This window comes from Thunnus maccoyii, chromosome 12, assembly GCF_910596095.1.
Source record: "Thunnus maccoyii chromosome 12, fThuMac1.1, whole genome shotgun sequence".
Lineage (NCBI taxonomy): Eukaryota > Metazoa > Chordata > Actinopteri > Scombriformes > Scombridae > Thunnus > Thunnus maccoyii.
The window spans coordinates 2,383,148-2,406,863 of NC_056544.1; the positions used below are offsets into that span (position 1 = coordinate 2,383,148).

General features: G+C 38.4%; 1 protein-coding gene across 3 annotated transcripts in view; it reads right to left on the reverse strand.

Moving 5' to 3' along the window:
• Nucleotides 1–23,716, reverse strand: part of LOC121908968 (cadherin-12-like) — a 133,161-nt gene that overhangs the window by 20,213 nt on the left and 89,232 nt on the right. For 2 of the 3 annotated variants that reach the window (XM_042429300.1, XM_042429301.1), the window contains exons 9-13: nt 19,698–19,951; nt 18,647–18,783; nt 10,853–10,974; nt 7,841–7,955; nt 2,032–2,283 (exon numbers count right to left, since the gene is read on the reverse strand). In XM_042429300.1, coding sequence (XP_042285234.1) covers nt 2,032–2,283; nt 7,841–7,955; nt 10,853–10,974; nt 18,647–18,783; nt 19,698–19,951 — 880 coding nt within the window. Of the gene's footprint in view, nt 1–2,031; nt 2,284–7,264; nt 7,394–7,840; nt 7,956–10,852; nt 10,975–18,646; nt 18,784–19,697; nt 19,952–23,716 lie in introns of those variants that run through there. The other variant, XM_042429302.1, reaches the window with a different exon arrangement.

The following is a 23,716-nucleotide window of genomic DNA, read 5'->3' on the forward strand; positions in this document are numbered from 1 at the left end:
AGTTTGAGTACTACTGCATGAAAGTTGCAGAATATAAAGCCTTTTATGTCTCCTGAGGGAGCTGTATGAAATCTGATATATTGCCTCAAGTGATGTCACTTGCATCAGCATCAGTTGGGGCTGAAGACTACAAGTTTGAAAATGAATAAAATCGGTGTGGAGTTAGAAAGAAGTGCGGTTACCAGACCTCGATAGGTCGCTCCTAACACATAACATAAGCATAACACACCCCAATCTGTACATTTGAGTTAATTTAGTCAGGCTCCATTGTAGGTAATAATCTTTGACAAAACATACTCCTTTTAAACATGCAATTTTTACACACAACGTCAGATTAGATAGTAATATTAGATAAATTAATAACATGTCAGGATGCCTTCACAGCTGCGTCCAAGCCTCTACAGCAAAGTGCTACATTGCCATCATGACGTATATGTGGAAGTCTCTCTCTCTGGCATGAGAAAAAGGTGGATGTTATGTGTTAGCAGCTATTAGCCCATCCTCCCAGCTTTTCCTTTATGTCTTCTTTCAGCTATCCTCCCTCTTTACAGAGGACACCAATAAAGAAGGCACAATGCCCTCAGGAGGCTGCGATTCTTCCCTGACATGCTATCAGTCACACAAACACACACACACACACACACACACACACACATAGACAAAGACCTACATGCATCTCTCTTGATTGGGGATGAGTCAGTTCTGAGGGCAGGATAAACAGCTCCTTTCATACAGCTTTCATTTCATTTCTGCTTTATCTGTAATGTTACACACGTACACACATGTGCCTTATGAGATACACACACACACACACACACTCAGGCACACAATGAGATCTGTATGCATGTTGCATTGCTTGTTTTCTCCATGCATGGACAGGTGGTTATGTAACTATAATTCTCTGTAAAAGGAGCAGAAATGAAATGAAATGATAGGAGGGGGGAAAAAGAAGTAAGCGAGGACCAGCCTCTCTGAGTGTACTTCAGCACCTCCCTGTGAGAATTCGACTCTTGTCATAGGTTGCTGGTGCCCTCTAGTGTTGCATCACAAACACTCATTCATTGACAAAGTGCATCTCCTTATCATCATCAGCTGCAGGCTTATATTAAGAGTGTATTACATTTATGACTGACTGACAGGGAGACAATATCAGGCTTGTGCATGTGTGCACAAGTTCACAATCATTGATCGTTGTCATAAGAAGTGTGCTGTTTTGCACCTGTAACATCCAACAGTGATGTCATGGTGTACTGACACATAACGGAGTACACGGAAGCAAGGTGAGAAGTTAAACCTTCGAAGTCAGCAAAAACAAGATGTTCAGAAGGGTTCTGGGTTGAAGCAGTGATTTGTGGGATTATGAGTGAAGTTTAAATATGTCTCAACTTGTGTTGAAGATGTGCCTTTGAAAGCAGGCATGAACCACAAGCCTGGTAGAACCCAGATACAGTGCTGAAATGATGAAGTTGATAATCAAAAGAAATTTTTGAACAATTTTATAATCAATTAGGCTTTTTTTGTTGTGGTTGTTTTTGTAATTTTTTTTTTTTTGTTTGTTGTTTGATATCATTTAAAACTGAATATCTTTGGGTTTTAAAGTGTTGGTCAGACAAAACAAGACATTTGATGACACCACCTTGTGCTGTGGGAAACTCTGACAGGCATTTTTCACCATTTTTGAGAGATTAATCATCGATGGAAAATTGCTATTGAAAACATGTTGTTAGTTGCATCCCTAACAGGCTTTTTCTAAAGCTTTTTAGTGGGTCTTCATAACCAGAAGATGATTTTATTAGCACAGACATGACCAGAATGCTTTATGACCCATTCACAGCCAGGGTAGCAGTCTGCAGGGAAATATACTCATTAATACTATAGAAATCACTATTATGCTTGTTGGAATAAAGCTCAGTTGTTATTTCGAAATGTGCAAAACTGCCAAATGTATAAAATACTGGGCTGGCTGTGAGAGTGTTTTGGTTGTTTCTATATATCACTATGTTGCAGTCATGTCATATACGGAAGACGTACCTATCAGCAGAGCTACACAGAGCAGAATAGCCATCAAGGCTCCAGTGCTGAGACCCACAGGCAGGAAGATGGCCTCTGCAGAGCAGGTGAGCAGCGAGCCTCCAGCCTCGCAGGAACACACTCGGATGGTGAGGGTAGCTGTGCTGCTCTGGGCGGGATAACCACTGTCTTCAACCAGAACAGGAAGAACATAGACGTCCTGCAGCCGTCGCTGGAAGCCTGAGCGCCGGGTCACTATGCCGGCGGTGTTGTCTGGAAAGCGACAGAAAATGGCATCACATCAATGACAATATACTAAATACATTCAGTGACTGGCTGCCATCATGCCAACATTTGAGAAACCTGATCAAACCTTAAATATTTTCCAACAAAATGCATACACAGAATGCTGAATGCAAGTAACAGAAACATAAATGAAGTCTTTTCACCTTCAAAAATACATTACAAATTGCATTAGAAGAAACTGAAGGACAAGGCTGGCATTAATTCTATTTTTTTCTTACTGTTAACACACCCCATTAAAAGGCTAAGATCAACAGTTAGTGTTAGTCCATCCCATGGATGTATTATAAGAGCTGGATACAAGACTAAAAATGGCGCCCATTCAGTCCTACAGGAATTGCTCGGCTGGCACATACGCCAAAAAAGTTTCTAACTTCTGAGTTTGCTTCTGCGTTGTGCGGCCCACTGAATATGCACAGTAGTGTTTCCCCCCGCCTGCGAGTTCCTGCTCGGCCCCTAGACTTTACATTGTGATGATGTTACGGATGTTTAAATTGCTTTTCTCGGCTCGAGGCAAATTTTATAAATGTAAAACCTCCATGGATCAAAAGTTCATAATAGAAAGAGTCATAATTGACATTGTTTGCAGTTTGAGGTGTCCTGTCAACAGTTTTACAGACGTCCCTTTTACAATGGTTGTCTATGGGGAAAATGCTTTTTCGGCCGCAGGGGGATTTTTCGCTGCAATACTGTGCGTGACCACTGGGAAAAATTGGCTATATGGGATATCACCTGCCTTGTCCTTTAAAATGAATTAATGCTACAGTAACACTGACTCTAAATGAAGAACCAGGAGTTAGACACATGTAGCATAAGACAGAAGTTTAAAAGGCATTTAGAACTAGAAAATGGGATCACCAAGAAGGAATGCCAATTCTAGCAAAATTCTTATACACTGTTTTAATGCAAAATAATTACCACAAATTGCACAAAAAATACCACAAATTGCATCACAATATTTTTTACATTTTATGTCAATGTAGGATTTTTATATAATAGTAGCATCATTTCATTATTTCAATTATTCTGATGGCATCAGGTTTTGTTTGTAGTAAAATGACTCTGGTCAAAACTGGTGCAGTTTGTGTGCTGCTTTCAGCCCATCCATCAGATCCATCATTCAGTGGATTGGTGTGCATTGCTGTCTGGCACTGTGGCTTTTTTGATACAACCAAAGTTGGAAATTGTAAAATGCTAGAGGCTTTAATCCTTATACAGTAGCAGGGAACATAACATGTTAAACATCCTATGACAAGATGAAATGTTGCACATTCCAAAGAACAGCAGTCAGGTTTCAAATATATTTCCTGTTTGAGGGCATATATAGTTATACATATAGTTTTACATATGTGTTGACTTGTGCATGGGTTAGTCCATGTCCAAAAGATGAAGTTAAGCTCATGGACCATGGAAGCAATATGTCAGGATATCAGGAGCTGCTTCATGGCCCTGATCTGCCCCCTTGTGAATATACCTTTCAATCCTTCAAACACACAAAGTATGCATGACCTTTAACTGTGCTCAGGTTATTTCTCTTTTGTAGTGTGACTAGATGGATGGCAGTGTTGGCTGCTTTATTAGTCCAGTCCAGCAGTTTGCTCTAGACTGAAATATCTCAAAAAATATTGGATAAACTCACCAAGATGTTAATATGTTTTTGTTCAGAGTGAACTATTGGAAGTGTTGCCATAAAAGTTTGGCATTTGCGTTCCCTGCAGATTGAATCTTATTGGTGATTCCCTGACTTTTCCTCTAGCATCAACACAAGGTTGACATTTTTAGTTCAGAGTGAAATTTCTGGATGAATTGACATGAAATTTGGTTCACACATTCATGTTCCCCTCAAGATGAATTGTAAAACATTGACTTTTCATCTAGTGCCATCATCTGGTAAAAATTTCATTTTGTCTAATACTTTGGTCTATGACCAAATACCTGCAAAACTAATGACATTCCAGTTACTTTGTACTTTGTGCTAATTAGCAAATGTGAGCACAGCCTCACAGAGCTGCTAGCATGGTTGTAGACTGTTAGTATTCTTTGTTGGGGTTTTTTTTTCCCCGAAGGACTTAAAAACATTCATTCCTGAAAAAAAGATAATTAAGCAAAATGCTGTCCTCCAAAATATCAGAGATGAAGCAGCGTATCAGAAACTGGTGTCTTTGAGTGTGATATAAAAGAGCTTCCTTCCTGTGGTACACTTCTTGTTACACAACACACAGGAGCCTGTATGATGTCTTTAATATTTTATACTGGAGCAAAATGAGGAACTGCACCTTATACAGAGAGCAAAATGTTTAAAAAGAAAAAGATGTTCCTTTCCCCCAAACTACAGCTTTAGACACTTTTTCAGCATGACGTGTGTGTGCGTGCATGTGTTTGTCAGAAAAGATCCATTCTCACCCAGCTGGATGGAGATGTAGCCTGACAAGGTAGAGACCATTAAGGCACCTTGTTCCTGTTACACACACACACACACACACATACACACACACATATACACACACACACACACACACATACGCTCCAGTTCCCCTTGGTGGCTGCAGGCTTCTGTGTCTGTCTCAATCAGACGTGATGCTGACTGTACAGGTACGAACATACAAAAATATAACAGTGTTTGTTGGTGAGGTGTTGCAGGGGAAAGCAGGAAATGTCAGGGGAGGATATGTTGAAGCTGATCATCCCACAGCAACGGATGGACAGAGGCACACACTCTTCATTCAGTGGGAGGGGGGGGGATGTAGGAGAAGTGTTTTCTTATTGCTAAAACAATAAGAACTTGTTAATGATGTAACCACTGAAAAATCAGCATTATTTCTCTGTGTGTAGGTATGTTCTAGAAATGTGTGACTTAATGGATGCATATGTAAGAAGACCCACCCAGGGTCTGAGCTTATTTGTGCATATTAACATTAAATGCTCATTAAACATTGAACAACAACATTAAACATGTATCCAGAGATGACAGGGAAGAATGTATCTCATCACAGGGAAGAATGTATCTCATCTGGACCATTTTCCTCATGTGTTCTTTTTCCCTAGTTCCGTAGTAGTTAAACTGCATTTGAAGGACAACCCTGTCACCAGAAAGACTGCTGATATTGAAAGATTCTGCAAAACATCAGATTATTTTCAAATCAAATCAAATCAATCAAACAGAGCACACACACAACTTCAAGCACTGGAACTGAACCATTATATTTAAATTGTGGACAAAAACTGTCCAATACTAAAATATTTCTAAATACATTAAGACACTGCATTAAAACAGAATGAAGCAATAAGTCCAAATTCATGGTGGTCGTTCACCAATGAAGTAAATCACTGTGTGAGAGAGAGAGAGAGAGAGAGAGAGACACTATATATTGTCTCTAGCAGCATGTTAAGAATGAGAACTGACACGGTGCTCACTCAGGTAATTATTCGAAAATGATGATGATTTTTATCGGTTGGTTTTGTCTGTTTAAGAATAGCGTCTTTATATTGCTTCAAAAATGTCTTTGCATGAGCATTATAATGATGTTAGGTGATGATGTTAATCCAGTCTCCCACTAATGTCTGATTAAAGGCTCTGCTGATACAGTGGAAACCACTTATAATGATCACTTCCATCCAGGTCAAATTGATCACTATAAGCGGATGATTATTACAACCGATTTTTTTTTCTTTTTCATCATTTTTCATGCAGATTACCATCTAATTGACATTTGTATATTTATTACATGAATATAAAGTAATGAAATGGACAGCTTTGCCATTTACTGAATTTTATTGACTGTTTCAAAATACAGAACAGCTGTTTAAACGATTGTTGTTTCACTGCTGCATCGTCAGCTCGTTTTTGGCTGTTTGCCATAAGCTTCAAGGAGACTATGTTTTTCATTGAGAGAAAATGACTTTTCCTTTTCTTTTTACCGTCATGATTTCAATGTGCATGCAGCACCAGCCTCTCAGCCCGAAGCAGACTGGTTGTGCATTGTGTGTTGAGGCTGCGGGGGTGAGGGCCGCAGGGGCGCTGCAGCGAGAAAGTTGAACCAGAATCAACTTTTGGAGAAACGCAACCTGTAACGCTGTACAACCCTGACATGAGGGGAGACTAAAACGTTACTAGGAAGAGGGGAGGACATTTCTCTTTCTTTGATAATGTTAAAAGTAAAGGTATGCTTTGCTGACGGCTTCCCGGCACATTTTTAAGAAGATGAGAGACAGAGAGAGAGAGAGAGAGAGAGAGAGAGAGAAGCAGTGGTCAAGCGAGCTAGAGAGTGGATGAGGACAGAAAGACGGTGAATGAGAGGAAGAAAATGTTGTTTTCTGATTGTTTCATGTCGGCCACACCCTGCACCTCCATACAATCCTGTGGAGGTACGCTGATACCAGATACCTGATAACAGTGTCGCAGCCAATAAATGTGTATTATGGGAGTAAGGTAAAAAGAAAATATAATTTAAAATGTTTTTTCCATATGTTTTCATGTATAAAAAGACACAAAATTAACACTGTAAGCAGACTACTTGATTACTATAAGCAAATTATTTAAGCAGCATTTGTACAGGAATGATTCTGTCCCACGCTTTTTGATCCATATAAGTGGTTGATCCCTGTAACCGTGATCACTATAAGCAGTTTCCATGTTAGTCTGGTAGGTTGTGCTACTTTGTGGTGGAGACACAAAACATGTCATTTTCAATGGCTTTGTTGTCATCACTAATGATTTCTTATTCACTCCAGTCTAAGCTAAGTCAAAAGCTAACTTTATTTTGTGTATTTCGAGAAAAAACACAATTTCAATCAGCATCAATCTTTTATTTAATCTTTTCATTTCTTTTATTTGTTAGCAAAAAGTCATGTAAGACTGAGACTCTACAACCATGCTAGCAGCTCTAAAGGCTGTTTTTTGTGTGTTAGCTAAATGCTAACACCAGCATGCTAACATGCACACAGTGATAATGTTAATAGCCTTTCTCATTATAAAGTGTGCAAATTTTGAACCCGCATTCTCAAGTGAACTCAGGAATCCAACCACCTCATCATCACCAGCTCAGCTGGGCTCAGGAGACTCAACTTCAATGTTTTCACTCTGAAACCAAATATTATAACCTCTGATTATTATTATTATTATTATTATTATTATTATTATTATTATTATTATTATTATCACACACTAACAATAGAAATGCTGTTAAAAATGAATATTAATAATCAGCACTGTGATGATAGGAGCCAAGACAGAAGGCAGGCAGATGGTCAAATACTGTGGTAAACTCAGAAAACTGACTGTAACATTATAGCCAGAAGAGAGAGGACAGAGAACTGTGTCAACCACCAGGACTGGGCAGTATTTGTTACCATGGTGATCCCAAAGTTCGCCTGTAAACCCACTGATCTAATTTAGTGAGACAGGATAAATTATTACTGCACACATCAAGGCTCAGCAGCCGACACATGCTTTGATGGGACAATGATGAAATAAATACTTAAAAATTCAAAAACATCCGTCTCACTCACACCCTGTCCCCTTTCTTACTTCCAAAATCTCGAACAGTGAAGTTTCTGTTGCGGAGCTCTTTGGGGGACTTAAAGAAGAACCTCTGGCCAACAGGAGGAAGGTCTTTGTCCACAGCACTGACCGTCTGGATCACCTGGTAAGGGACCGAACAGAGAACCTGCTTAGTGCATGTAATCAGCGAACAGCAACAGAACCGACAGATGTATCATTACAAACAGTTAGAATGTATGCTTGAGAAAAAAAGTTGCTGGCTTAAACCTGCAGAGCAGAACTTTTGTCTCCCCCTTCAGGCAGTGAGAGTAAATAGTTATATAGTCAAGTTAGCCGAGGGCTAAACTGGAAGTTAGTTAGCTTGGCTGACAGAAGTCTCTGGTGTGCATGCTCTATGGGCTCCCTTCAGCTCTGGCAAACCAATCAATGTTGACGTAAAACGCAACACTACAGGAGTGCCAGCATGGGAATGTCGCCACAGACACCAGATTTTTAAAACTGTATACTGTGACATACAGAGACATTGGCCTGGCAGTGATAGGCTTAATCAGCATTGTTAACTCATTTGGCGAGGACGTTCATTTATGTATAAAAGTCTCACACTCCAGCTTTAAGTTGTGACTAAAAAGCTGCTAGTTCAAATCCCTTATGGCTTGGAAAATGTCAGGAAGGAAAGTTAAAGAGTAACATTTTCCCCTCCTCACTACTCAGGTGGTGGCATTGAGCGAGTAGCCACTAGTAGAAGACTGTGATGGTACTGTGCAGCCTGACTTTCTTTAAATCCAATTCAAAAACATATCATTCTCCACTCTTTTGACTGAACTTTAAGCAGTCATCATTATCCATCTCACATCCACATTTAATATGTATATCAGACTTCATTTACCTAATGTTTTCGTGCATTATGTTGGACAATTTGAATTGTCTCAGTCAATGAAATATGCCATTAGCTTGACTTGCCTTCTAAATCCACCAGCTGGCTGAACAGGAAGTTCCATCTCTGACTGACATGTTTTAGAGTCATCTTTTTGGGCCAAAGTACACTGTAGTGTCAGATATGTAGACTACACTGTTTATGGGGAATCTCACAACAGAGAGTTTGGAATAAGAAAAATCATCTTTTATGATTGTATTGGAAAGAAAAATAGAATGTGTCCAATTGCTTTGTTAGTATATTGTAAGATGAAATGCTATCACAGACCATTCAGATGATTCAGACTGACTGATTCCCAACATTTTAAGACTATGTTGATCATAAAACCCATCTAGCTTCTTGGAGTTGTGGGATGATCATAAAGACTATTTACTTATGTATTTAAATATGTCCTGTCCAGTAATTATATATTCATTTATATATTTTAATATATACTATATGTTTATTTTATAGTCATATCCTTTTAATAACCACATTTAAAGGACCTTTATCGCAAATCTTTTTTTCTTATGTATGAAAAATAAAAACCTCAAGTATCAATAATGGTATTGGCCTCAAAAATATATTGAAAAGAAAAATCATAAATAAGAGCTTTGTGCATGAAAGTGGTATCTGATGCAACATCACTGACAATCTTATTGGAGCTGTAACAATACTCAATTGATCAATTAGTCAATCCACAGAAAATTAATCACCAGCAATTCTGATAATTGATTTTTCAAGAAGAAATGTTCAAATTCTCTGATTCCAGCTTCTTGAATGTGAATAATTTCTGGTTTCTTTAGTTCTCTATGACAGTAAACTGAATATCGTTGGATTGTGGACAAAACAAGACGTTTTAGAATGTCAGCTTGGGCTTTGGGAAACACTGTTTAACAGTTTTAACCATTTTCTGACATTTTATAGACCAAACAACTAATTAATTCATCAAGACAATAACTGATTAATCAATAATTAAGGCAATCATTAGTTGCAACCTCAAATATAAATTATAAAATCACCTTAACACAATAACATAAACAATAAAAAAAACATAAACATAAAAACATGAAACATAAACTCTATAAATGGTGTTGCAGAGATGATTAATTTCAGGAGAAGGTAAACCATGGGTGGGAAAATATTTTTCTAATCTTTCAATCTTTTTTTTAGTTATTGGTTTCATACTATGTAAGAGCATTGCATGCACCAAAGAAAAAAAATGGAGGGCTTATCTGGAAGTTATGACTTCCCTTTCTCAATTAGGATTTACTAGCATATAATTACCAGAAAAGTCCCATAATTACAAGAATTATTAGACTACATAATTATGAATAAATCTAATTATGAGAAACAATCCTCTTCTGTCATCTCAAATAATGAGATGACAGAGGAAAGATGGATTTAATTTGCTTTTCACTATTATTAGTATTAGTATTAGTATTAGTATTGGTATTGGTATTAGTATTAGTATTAGTTGTAGTAGTAGTAGTAGTAGTAGTATGTCAACATTGCGCAGGCCTCTAAACTAGTACCAGATGCTTCATGGATACACAGTCATACATCTGAAATGTATCCAAGCTGACTTTCATTGTATTCTGACCTGAACAGGAACTTCAGTTGTATTGTCACTGTAAACATTTTTATCATAGCTTAACATGTAATTTATTTTGATGGTGCCCCCATAGTATTGGGAAAAGGCTGCACATTTGAATAGTTATTACCAAAAATTGTGGCGTTATATATTTAGATATTGGATCTGAATATTTTGACTTGAAAACAGGTATGTGTTCTACAGACTGACCTGTGCACTAACACCTCACCTGACAACATTTAGTTGACACTTGTCCATTCCATTAACATACATTGGGGAGCAAAATATTAGGAACATTTTTTCAATATAATGCACTCCAGTACACCACCAGCACCCACTACAACCTCAAGAATAAACATAAAGTAGAATTATCACCTTTCTGACAATGTCAACCAAAACTGAAAATTTATAAACTTTGTAAAAGTATAGCTGTTGTATTGGATTGCATTAGATTCCACAGGTGTTCCTAATAAAGTGGCCGGAGAGTGTAGATCAGCTGATGTGAATGTGAAGCAGATACAGCTCAGTTTACCTGTCCGATTCTGGAGTTTTCACAGACGAAGGTGTCTGAAGGAACTGCCAGCTCAGGAGGGAACTCATTCACATCCAGCACGTTGACTGTCACTGACACTTTGGTGGACAGCAGAGGGTTGTCTGTAAGGGTTAACATGAAGACATGAATGATTATACACTCAGTGACATCGCCCAATGTGTTTATCGAACATACTGACAGTCTGTCAGTGTGACATCAGCAGAGATGATGGCTACAGTGTACGCAATGGGAACTATGTTGCATAAAACCCCCTGAAAATTAAGTTTCATCTAACCATACAAACTATAGACATCAGAGGTCACTGTAGCTGTAACCATGGTAACTATATACATCAGAGGTTCCTGTAGCTGTAAAGGGTAACTTAACAGCAGGCTGAAAATCAGTCTTTCATTGCCCTCTCTGATAAAATGACTGATAAAATGACTAAAATGTGACTTAACATACATTTTAGTCAAAATTAGGTGTCACAATGAACACTCATTTGGGACATGATGCCTTTACATATTATTACTATGAAATAAATGAAACACCAAAGAATACAAGGAATAGACCTCTCTGTATGAACCTCTTTATAAACTGCATAAATCACACAAAGTCATCAAGATGTTTGCCTTCAGTTGAAGACATTTCATAAACTGAAATCCATAGTTGAAGAAGGTTCAGTGTGGTGCATTTGGGAAAAAAAGCTGCTGTTCTTCCAGCACAAATGGAGCTGAAGATGTCAGACTGTGTGGCAATGGCAGATGGGGAAAAAAGAAAGTTTGTATTCTTCAGTGAAACCAATAATTGGTCTGTCCTTTTAGTCAAAATATCTGAACAACTACTGGACTGATTTCCTTTACTATCATTTTGTTTCCTGCACTGAAACTGTTTCACATTGTTATTTTAGTAGACATGGTAAATATTACATCCCACCCACTAATTATTTTTTTGTCACCTGATGGGTCAACAGTGTTTTTCAATTTTCTTTCCATCAGGCAACAAGCAATAATTAAATCTGTCAACACTTTTAATCTTTTTACCATTGGTTTCTCCTGAAGTGTTTTTACCTGACAGTTCTTTTATCTTGTCTCATCCTGTTGTTTTAATTTAATTTAATCTTACTTTTTATTTTCTGTGTTTTTATTGTTTTATCATAAATGCCATTAGTCTCTGCATTTAAGTTAAGCACTTTGTGTTGTATTTTATGCATGAATTATATAAATAAAGTTTATTATTATCATTGAGGACACTGAAGTCATGTACTTGGTTATTTTTTCAAGATTTTTGTTGGTTTTAGCAACCTGGGGAAATTTACATTCTACGATTAACAACATACTGTATGGGTGAGTCTCTGAAACAACTAAAATTAAATGTTGTCAATATATTTTCTAAAAATATAATTAGTTTGACAGAAAATATCTTAACTCGTGGTCCACTTACTAACTTTTTCAGACCTTTCAAAAGCATCCCCTGGTTTACATCAGTGGACAAGTTTGCTCATTGAGTAGTTAACTGCATAAATAAAGAAAATAAAATGATAAATAACTAAAGATCCCCTCCAGACATGTCTATAAAATACTCCAGTTTGAGTAATCATTTGTGTCTAATGTTGTATTGCCACACAAAAAAGTTCAGTTATCTTGTTAAAATCCTTAAAATGACTACTACTGTAAAGTCCATTCTCAGTGTTTGTGCACTGGAGGCTTTTCCACATCACACTTGTGTAAGTTGAATATTGGACAACGATTGGCACCAAACTAGTTTTGATATCACAAATCATGCTCTCATAGACAGGCCTTCAACTCAGATTTAAGGCGAGCACGGCAGATGAATGTGAAAACAAACTCTGCACATACATCAATCTGCAAAGTGAAGAGAACAACATCCAACTGAAGGATCAAGAAGGAAAACACATTTTTGCTTGAAGGGGAGACCCTAGTGTTTGACAGGGGAGTTGGAAAACATGGACTCATGACTTTAGTATTTGTCTAGCTTTTCTGGCTACAGCTGTGATTGTCAAATATGAACTTCAAATTTACCAACAGACAGATAAAAGACAGATAAATGCACTCAAACACTAAGATGTACAAGAGTATTTATTACAAGTGTCAAGAAAAGAATTTTCTTTTAGGAACTTTTAGATGACCTGAGCTAAAAGTAGTTTACTCACTTCTTGTCAAAATTACGTTTGATAAACAAACAAAAAGTACAGTTCCTAATCTGACATCTTATGTCATATTTAAGTGAGGCTGCTGTTTTGTCTCAATGTATCACCAGTTTTGACCACTAGATGGAGTCGGATACTCACCAAACGTTTACATAATCCCCAGCTGTGTGTCTTTTCTTTACCCTAATCTCAGGCACCTGTCAGATAATCCTTTCCAATCATTTCGGATCATCCTACTATTTAACAGTCGAAATCTTGTTTTTCACTTTATAAATGACTGTGACAGAGTTAGAGGATTTATATTGTTGCTCTATCTAATGAGGAGACTTGGCAGATTTGTGACGGCAGCCCTTTGCCTCCTCAAGAAGCTTACAGGAGGAAATCATATGGTGCACAGACAGTCTGCATGGCTTAAGCTGCTTGCTCAAATGTGCTAAATTTAGTTTCCACCACAGTAAATACAGCTGCAGCTGCACTCCAACCAAACGTGTGGAGAGAGGGGAACAGTGACAGGATTCAAATAGTTGCAATGGTTTGTCATTACAGGTTTTTAACTATATGTATGGATATGTAAAGACGGGTGACAAATTAAAGGAAAAACCAACATAAAGTGTCTTAGTAAGGTGTTGGGCCACCATGGGTTGTCAGAACAGCTTTAATACACCTTGGCATTGATTCTACAAGTCTCTGAACTCTTCTGGAGGGATGAACACCATTCTTCAAAAAGATATTCCCTCATCTGGTGTTTTGATGATGGTGGTGGAGAGCACTGTCTAACACATCAGTCCAAAATCTCCCATAGGTGTCTCAACTGAGTTGAGATCTGGTGATTGTGAAGGTCATAGCATATGATTCATATCATTTTCATACTCATCAAACCATTCAGTGACCCCTCATGCCCTGTGAATTGGGGAATTGTCATCCTGGAAGAGACCACTCCCATCAGGATAGAAATGTTTCATCATAGGATAAAGGTGATCACTCAGAACAACTATGTATTGATTTGCAGTGGCCCTTCCCTCTAAGGGGACCCAAACCATGCCAGCAAAATGCCTCCCACAGCATAACAGAGCCACCAGATCCCCTCACTGTAGGGGTCAAGCATTAAGACCTGGACCGGTTTCCCCTTTAATTTGTCACCCGTATGTTTGTATGAATTATCTACCTGTTTTTAATCAACGCTGTTCAGTGCACAAATTGTTAAACTGTGTATTCACTTCAGATATTGAGTTTTACTGCATTTACTACAAATTACATTTACTTTATATCACCACCATTGGTGAATCTACCATTCAGGAGCACCACTGGTCCAATCCAGTGCTGTGAACATCAAGTCAACATTAGCTTTAGACCCAAGTTCCACCTGTGACCTGTATCTGGACATGTTTTCTCAACAATGACATCTAAATTATATATTCCACATTCCACAGTTATACTACTTATAAAATAATGCAGACTTGATGCAAGTTTCAAGAGTGTGATCATTGATTGATGCACCTTGTGGAAACCAGTGGCTACCTGTAATGGTAAGAAAAACACATTTGTGAAACTCTATCTGGAATTTTAAAATGATCAGGAAAGCATGATTCATATCCCGGGATCAAACTGCCAACCCTGCAGTTAATGGATGACCTGCCCTTGACGTGAGTTAAGGAACCTTACAACCTTACAAACACACTAATGTGGTCCTTTAATATTTCCAAATCAAAGTTACATGTTGAATATATTTAAGTGAGATGACAGAACTGGCTCCAGGTTACAAATGCTCTTTAATTCAGCAAGGAGCAGCAGCTCTGTGAATGATAATAGAAACAACAAATCCTCAGACTGTGAGACATTAATATACACCAAATTACTGGATTAAAAGTGATCAAACTGCACAAATAAGGAGAGCAAACCACAGTAACTATATAATTGAACATTTACATAATCAGAAGTATGTGAAAGGAGGGCTCAGGCATGTAAGTCCAGAATTTCAGACTTAAGCTCATTTTGGGAAGTGTGTCTAAAAGGGACATATACTGCACATTTAAAGGTCCACATTTTTTTTTTTTTTTTTTTTTTGGGGGGGGGGGCTCTACTGGAATATCTTTGATTTATAGTTAAAAAAAACTTCTTATTTAACTCTTGTTCAGCTGCTGTCTGACACAAGCTGTTTTAGATCCTGTTTATTTCATAATAATAATAATAATAATAATAATAATAATAATAAGAAGAAGAAGAAGAAGAATGAACAACTTCATTTATATGGCACAATGCATGCATAAAATGCAACACAAAGCGCTTAACTTGAAAGCAGAGCAGACCTAAGGTCCCTCTTCCTGATGAGCCCACTCTGTTCTGATTGGTTAGCCCAGTGGTTCTCAAATGGGGGTTCATATATCTAGAGGGTACGTTGGAGTGCTGCAGGGGGTACATGAGATTGTTTTTTAAATGTTAATTTAAAAAATATCAGTCATGCATAATTGAGTGTGTGTGAAGAAGGAACACCCTGAACTGGGAACGAAAGCTTCGGAGCAGCTATTACCCTTTGGATCCATATATATTTGTGTGAGGCCTCCTTTTCTGCAATAACTGATCAAAACAAAGCAAATAAACAGACTGTGCCTGGAAAAGAGTTTGATCACTGCAGGTGCCTCCCTGCCCCTGAGAATGACAAAGATCCTCAGTGAAGCATAGGCCCAAGTTTCTCACTAAATTGTAAGTGTAACTTATCAAATAGACGCAGTTCAATGCAACTACAATGCCACCAAATTACTCTTAGTGTTATTGCATGATGACAAAAAATTGGTTTGGTATGAATCTAGTGATGGATTCTAAACAATTGAAATGTAGCATTGAAGTGTTTTTCAGTTGCAAGGTTGTTGTTTAATAAATCAATCAGACACTGATGGTGCTGTATTGTACCTCTTTATATAGGCATTTTTTATACCAAAAATGTTTCATGCTGGTTAGCGTGTCCTTGGCTGATAAAATATTTGAAAGGGAATACATTATTGAAAAAAGTTTGAGAACCACTGGGTTAGCCCCCGGAAGCTGCCAATCTCAGCCAACTTCTGACGGCTACATAAGCAAACAGTAGTAGTAGGATTTCACTTCTTTTGCTTGTTTTTTACTTGAGATGGAAACTTTTCAAATACATCCGCATGTTTGAGCAGAAATCTGATCTGAAATATGAGAGAAGACAACATGAGCAACAAATGGAAAAACCTTAGCAACAATCTTAACAACCAAGGCTACGGAATGGACAGATGTTGTAGGCATGTGCGACGAGACGACATCAGCATGGGGTGAAAAGTATTTGCTTTTACTGCTTTTACGCTTTCTAAGTTTGGAGGTGATATTCTGTAGAACTAGAACATTACTGATAAATGCTGTAATACTGAGCTGCTGTACATATCATAGAGACTTTTTCCTATCATTTTGACCAATGATGGGTCAGCCACTTCCTACAGGCCCCTACATTTCTTGGGAAATTCCCAGATCTCCACACCCTCCTGCAGATCTACCTCTCATTCCTCATTAGCCACAACCCGTATATATACCTGCCAAGTGGCAACTGCCATGATATTGAGGCTGAAGCCTGAGTGCAATGCCACAAATGGCCACTAGATGCTCCAACTGATTCCTATTCATAATTTCAACTTCTCTCTAGATATACAAAGTCAATCATTTTTTTCAACATGTCATTAGGGCCCTGTAATAAGTGTGGTAAGTAAATAAGGTCATTTAGGAAATTATTGCTCCATCAATAAGATTTGAAGACTTATAGTAGCTTTGATGTCAATGTGTGTGGGTGTTTATTGACAGCTGTGATTGACAGTTGGCTCACGCGCTGCTTTCCTCAGCTCCGGGACTCACACTGAGTTCCATGTTCCTTGTAAGCTAACATAGTTGGGTCTGAAGTAGCAGGGCGTGTTTCCAGAGGATCAAAGGCAACACCACGTACTCCTTACTTGGAAGCTCCTGGTTCCATATGGAAAAGACTGCACTAAACATAAGCAATAACTCTGGGCAAACCAACAGGTGACGTCACACCTCGCTACATTCATCTTTATATATACACTCCATGATATCTGCCCACTATCATGTGCTCTCTGGCAGATCACTCATGTTGCCTTGGTTGTCACTGTACCTTAGCTATCCTGCCTGCTGCTTGTTACATGTGTTTGGACCTGCTGCCTGTTTGTGACCTGCTGCCAGCCTTGTCTGACTACTATTTAATGTTGCTGCATTTAAGCCTGAGCACTAACCATCACCTCCAAGTCTGTACTCAAACCCTGACAGGCTCATTGGTGTGTTTTTAATCATTTTTGGACAGTAACATGGCTCTACTGTACAGAGGAAGAAGATATATCAGGCTTTGGATACACACACAATACTTGTTAGTAGATCAATTAATTGTTGGTATGTGCCTGCACTTCCCATAAATTAACTAACTAGTAACTATGGGACTTTAAATTTAGCTGCTATTCTTCTTCTTCTAATGTGTGATTGTTTGAAGTAGTGTCTGTGAGTGTGTCTGATGATTGTTTTGTGATTGTGATGTGAATAAACTGTGTAATTGTGATCATGCGTATATGTAACCTGTTCTTAGGTCTCTCTTACAAAGAGATCTTGATCTCAATGAGATTTTCTGAATAAATAAAAGTAAAGCTTAATAAATAAAATTGTCCACATCTGTCCAACTGTCCCCAGTTTTTAATACAAGCCCAAACTGAGATATGTGGTTTACTGTTCATACTGAGAAATCAGTTGTGTCTTCTGTGGCTCTGTAGAAGCTTTGTTGAGTCTAAGAAAATTACTCCAGTGATATCATCTGAATGACTGTGAAAGGTAAATCAGGGGATCTCTACTATTTGTGTGTATTAGGGATGTGCAGAGAGCCCAGTATTTGTATTTGTATCTGTATTTGTTGAGGCAGCAAAATTATTTGTATATGTATTTGTATTTGAATAAAAGTGGAAAGAGGCTTAAAAATCCTGTTTTTGTATTTATTACGCTTTTAATTTTAGAAAATTAAAGTGTTACAATAAGCGTTCATGAATAAACTACCTTACGAAGGAGGTCCCCACACCAGGTCTCGAACTGGAGTCTCCCAGATCATAGACGACTGCACTGACTACTGACCTAAAACTTTACTCATCGACTCATTGCAGGCAGACCTCTACCTATTTATACACCCATAACACAGAGACAGTGCACCATGTAACATATAGAAGAACTTCAGAGATGATTCTTGCTTTGCACTTTTCATTTATTGCCTATTTTTTACAACCTAACTTTGTGGAGAGGAGAAGGGGAACAACACGTTATGGAGACCCCTGATAGATGTAACAGTGGAGCAGAGGAGAGAGACTGAGATAACGATGTAACCGACCTGCGAATTGGTATTTAACATGTTTTTTTTTTCTTCCCAAAAACAAATAATTTTTAAAATATTTGTATGAAACAAATATTCATATAAAACCCACTATTTGTGCTTTGCCGAATAATGTATTTGTATTCAGGCACATCCCTAGTGTGTATGTATGTATTTGTAAAAAAACAAACACAAGACAATCAGTTCTGGGCTGTGTATGCTTTGTTATAGATGCAGGATGTTCTTGCTGTGGAATACTTACTGACTTTGGTTGCCACCACAGTGATATTGTGCTGAACAGCTGCCTCTCTGTCCAGGTATTCATTAGTGGAAATGGTTCCCTCCACAGTGTCAATGTCAAAACAGCTGTCAGCCTCTGTCTGCCATTCCAATGAATACCTGCAAAGAAAAGAGTCCACATGAGATGGAAACAAGTTACAGTGGTATCATCAAAGGACCCAGATATGTAAAATGCACTCACTTAATCTGTACAGCACAGCACTGATGTAGCAAAGCAGTGACTACACATCCTGTAGTCTGTGTAGACAACCAACAACAATCTCACCATGAGGTCCATTTGTAGTAGCTGTTTTGGAGCTTTTGTATCACATGATCTTCGTCATAAAATTCTAAGTCGTCATGGAATTGTAGAAGTTTGGACAGTGTGGTGAGATTCTTTTGTCATATGCTCTGTCCAATGTCAAGAATGAACTTTCAATCGGGTTCAGTATGAAGGTTTGGTTTGGTCTGTGTACTGATTCACAGAATAATCGCAACCATAGTAATTGCATAATTTTACTTTAACAGGTGTGTTTGTAAAAGGAAGTGATCGTAGTAACACAGAGATTCTGTGATTTTCAGCTCAGATACCGGAGCATGTTTAAATACAACCAATCACAGCAGAGCTATGGGACTATTCTTTTTATATCTACACATACGTGTTGTTAAATTATTAACAGGATGGTCACATCTGTCCACTTACAAAGATACTTCACAGCAGCACAAGTTAAATCCACGCTCATAAGAGCAGAATAATTGAGCTGGTGGGAAAATGAACTCATCTTGCATTATTCAAGGCCACATCTAAAATTCCCAACCCTACAGGACTGGAAATTAAAAGATGGCCTCCTGGACTGTAATCAGTACCTTCTGAGAGGTTATTTTATAAAGCAAGGAGTAATTATTGTTAAATATTAAAACTAAAACCACAAATCTTAATAAAACAGTGTTCACGTTCTTTTGCATATTTTGACAATGCTTAGATGCAAACCAGGGTGTTGTTAATATTGTTGCCACAGACTTGTTGGTTTTACCTGACGGCGCTGCTGCTGGCGTCCAGGTCGTGAGCCGTCACAGAGCCTATGATGGTTCCCGGAGGAGTGTCCTCATACACGTCCATAGAGTAGGAGGGTCTGGTGAAGACGGGAGGCTCGTCCACATCTAGAACATTCACCTTGACTGTAGCTGAGTCCTTAAAGGGCCCCAGGTGTAGGAAACGAGGATCCAGCTGTGCATTCGATGCTTCGACCTTGAAGATGTATGACTTCTTGGTTTCATAGTCGAGAGTCTGCAGAAACACAATGATAAAGAAATTCTGTGACATGGAGGAATGAAATGGAAGAACATGTGCAGTAATTACATCCTAAATGCATTCTGAATATCTGAAAACTCTAAACTATGTAAGCCTGTGAATGACTGTTTAAAATGACAGTTTGCTCTAGGTCAGTGGTTCTCAAATGGGGGTACATGTACCTCTAGGGGTACATTGGAGTACTGAAGAGGGTACGTGAGATTTTTTTAAAATGTTAATTTAAAAAATATCAGTCATGCATAATTCCTAAAATAATTATAATATAATAAGTTCAATAAAAATGTAAATGTAAGTTTGATAAACCACACTTTATATACAATATTCCTATTTTCAATGCAGTTGTTTCCCAAAACAACAAATGCAATCACGTTCACAATGACGTTTGTTCACTGTGAGCGGGAAGCCAGTTTTGATTTGACAGACGAAAATCAAGAAAATGGATTTGTGGTTAAAACGTAGCAACAATACAACTGAAAACAAGGAGAAAGAGGTGAAAAAGAAAGAAAAAACAGAGCCAACAAAATATTGTCAGTGTCAGGAAGAACATGTTTTAATGGGATTTACCCCAACAAGTTGCAACCCTCCCGAGGCAATGTGCTTATTTTGCAGGGAGAAATTAGCAAACAGCTCCATGAAGCCAGCGCACTTCCAATGACATCTCAGCACAAAACATCAATGTCATGTCAGTATGACACCAGAATTTTTTAAGAGAAAACTTTCTGACATCAGATCATCCCAAGAAAGATGCAAAAAGTCTCCACACAACATCAGCCAAAGCACTCGAGACTTCTTATGCAGCGTCTTTGCTGGTAGCTAAAGCCATTCACCATAGCTAAAGGCCCACTACTTCCAGCCACTGCTGTGTTGAACGAGACTATGCTGGACAAAAACGCAGTGGATAAATTAAAAACTGTGCCTTTGTCAAATGACACTGTTTGCTGCAGAATAGATACGATGGGAACATACATTGTTAATCAAGTTGTCGGAAAACTCCAGCTTGATCAATCCACAGATGTCAGTGGAAAGGCACAGCTTATTATTTTCGTGAGATACATTGATACTGACGACATTTGTGAACATATACTTTTCTGCAAGAGTTTGGAGGAGAAAAACAACCAGAAAGGACATGTTTAATGTTGTTAATGCGTTCTTCTGCGAAAACGGTCAAAACTGGAAATCCTGCACCAGTCTCAGTACTGACGCAGCTCTTCGAAATGAAATTATTAATTAATTAATTAATTAATTAAGTGCAGTGGACTCACTGTGTCATACGTAGGGAATCACTGGCGTACAAGAAAATGAGTCCTGTGTTGCATGGTGTTTTGAACGACAGCTCCAAAGTAATAAACTTCATTAAGCCAGAGCCACTTAATGCGCAACTGTTTCACCGCCTCTGTGAAAACAATGGAGCTGAACACACACAACTGCTATTCCACACAGAAGTGTGCTGGCTCTCTCGAGGGAGAATATTGAACAGGCTGTTAGAAATACGATGTGAAGTGTGCGCCTTTCAGTCAGAGCACGGATCTCCCCATGCCACCTTGTTTGAGGACACCGACTGGTTTGCAAAGCTATGTTATCTGGTAGATATATTCAGTAAACTGAACAAAGTGGAAGTGTGTCTGCAGGGCAAGGACACCAGCATCCTGAACCTGTATGACAAGGTGGATGGTTTCCTGAAGAAAGCAGAGTAAAGGGCATGTGCAGAGGGATATGTCACCTACTTTCCTATCCAGTGAGGATGTGGAGAGAACACCAGTGAAGTCAATCATAGAGGGACATTTGGCCAACTTGATTGGTGGTTTTTATTCTTACTTCCCTCACATGGAAGAGAAATATGCACAGCTGGATTGGGTGAGAAACCCATTTGTCTTGTCTGAAGGAAACAGAAGAAAGCTTCCTGTCAGTCATCAGGAAAAACTCTTTGATGTGTCATCTGACCGTGGCCTACAGATGAGGTTTGACACATCCACTCACACAGTTTTGGGTGTGCGTGAAGAAGGAACACCCTGAACTGGGAAAAAAAAGCTTGGAGCAGCTATTACCCTTTGGATCCATATATTTGTGTGAGGCCTCCTTTTCTGCAATGACTCTGATCAAAACAAAGCAAATAAACAGACTGTGCCTGGAAGAGAATTTGATCACTGCAGGTACCTCCCTGCCCCCGAGAATGACAAAGATCCTCAGTGAAGCACAGGCCCAAGTTTCTCACTAAATCATCAATCAAAGAGACACAGTTCAATGCAACTACAATGCCAATGCTATGAATTTAGTGATGAATTCTAAACATTTGAAATGTAGCATTGAAGTGTTATTCAGTTACAAGGTTGTTGTTTAATAAATCAATCAGACACTGATGGTGCTGTAGTGTACCTCTTTATGTAGGGTGTACATTAGTGAAAAAGTTTAAGAACCACTGGTCTAGGTTATTATGCTAAAAGTATATACATTTTGAAACCCATTTAAGTACAAAGTTATTCATGTTCCAAGCATTTAGAGTGCTTTTCTTCAAAAGATGGTGTACTAAAGCAGTTTTGAGGATTGTGGTAAAATGACCAGTCTGTAAATGTACATTTACATTTATGTAGTAGTCTTGTACAAGTCTTGCAGTGCTAGCCAACTTGAATGCTTGCAGTTCAGAAGGTATAGGCTAGAAAGTAGGATATTAATGCAATTTGAATAGCTGACTATGAGACACAACGTATTCCTCAGGTCCACAAAAGAAAATAAAAGAAAGACTGCTTATAAAAAAAATACATGTGGGTCACATATTGTACAAATTGCTGTAGACTAAGATTTTTTGGAAATGCTTTTGAATACTGAATTAAGGATTGGCCTTCACTCAATTTGAAAATGCAGGAAAGAATTGGAACTGACCTCTCTATCACCAACAATCCTTGACCCAAGAAATCATACCGTACATGCAAACATGAAGTTCAGTATTTTCATTTCTGCATTTCAAGCATGATGCCAGGATAACCTGCCTTATTGTTGCATAGCAACCACGACTGCATCTTGATATATTAATTCCTCACACTAGAGACTTCAAAGGGCAGAATATTTGGTTATTGATGTCCAATCACTCTGATGAATGCACTGCTCGCTGATTGATTTGGACACAAAGGAGGGTCGATTTCCATTCTTCTCCACGCTTATCTGTTTGTGAATGTGCAGGAGGAAGATGCAGGAGACAGCCACTTTGATATGGAAATGTAGCCACGAACTGTACCAAGACACATTCATATACATATCAAACTCAGTTTGTCTCATGCTGCTGAAGCCAATTCACATTCCTAAGCCCGACCGGTACGCTGCACTGTACGTCTGCAATGAGACCACGTTGATGTTTTGGCTTCAAGCAGGGGACTTGACTTCAAGATGAGCACCTGGCCATCGGCAACAAATACTACTGGGTAATATTTTGAAAACTGAGTGAAGGGATTCACCACACACACACACGCCCACATAATTTCCAGCATACGCAGACACACATATGACTCTACCTTTCATCCACTAACTCCATATGGCCTTGTGGGAAACAAAGCTATTGTCGTTTCCCACAAAATGCCTGTCAATCAGCTCCACTGATGGCTGCAATGTAAAGGAGATGACAAGTATGTGTGTATGTGTTTGTTTGTATGCAGCTAAGCCTGTATGCATGTGTGTAACATACTGGGACATACATGAAGAGGAAATAATTTCTGGAAAAGGACCACATGGTTTTACTTTAGTTATTATATT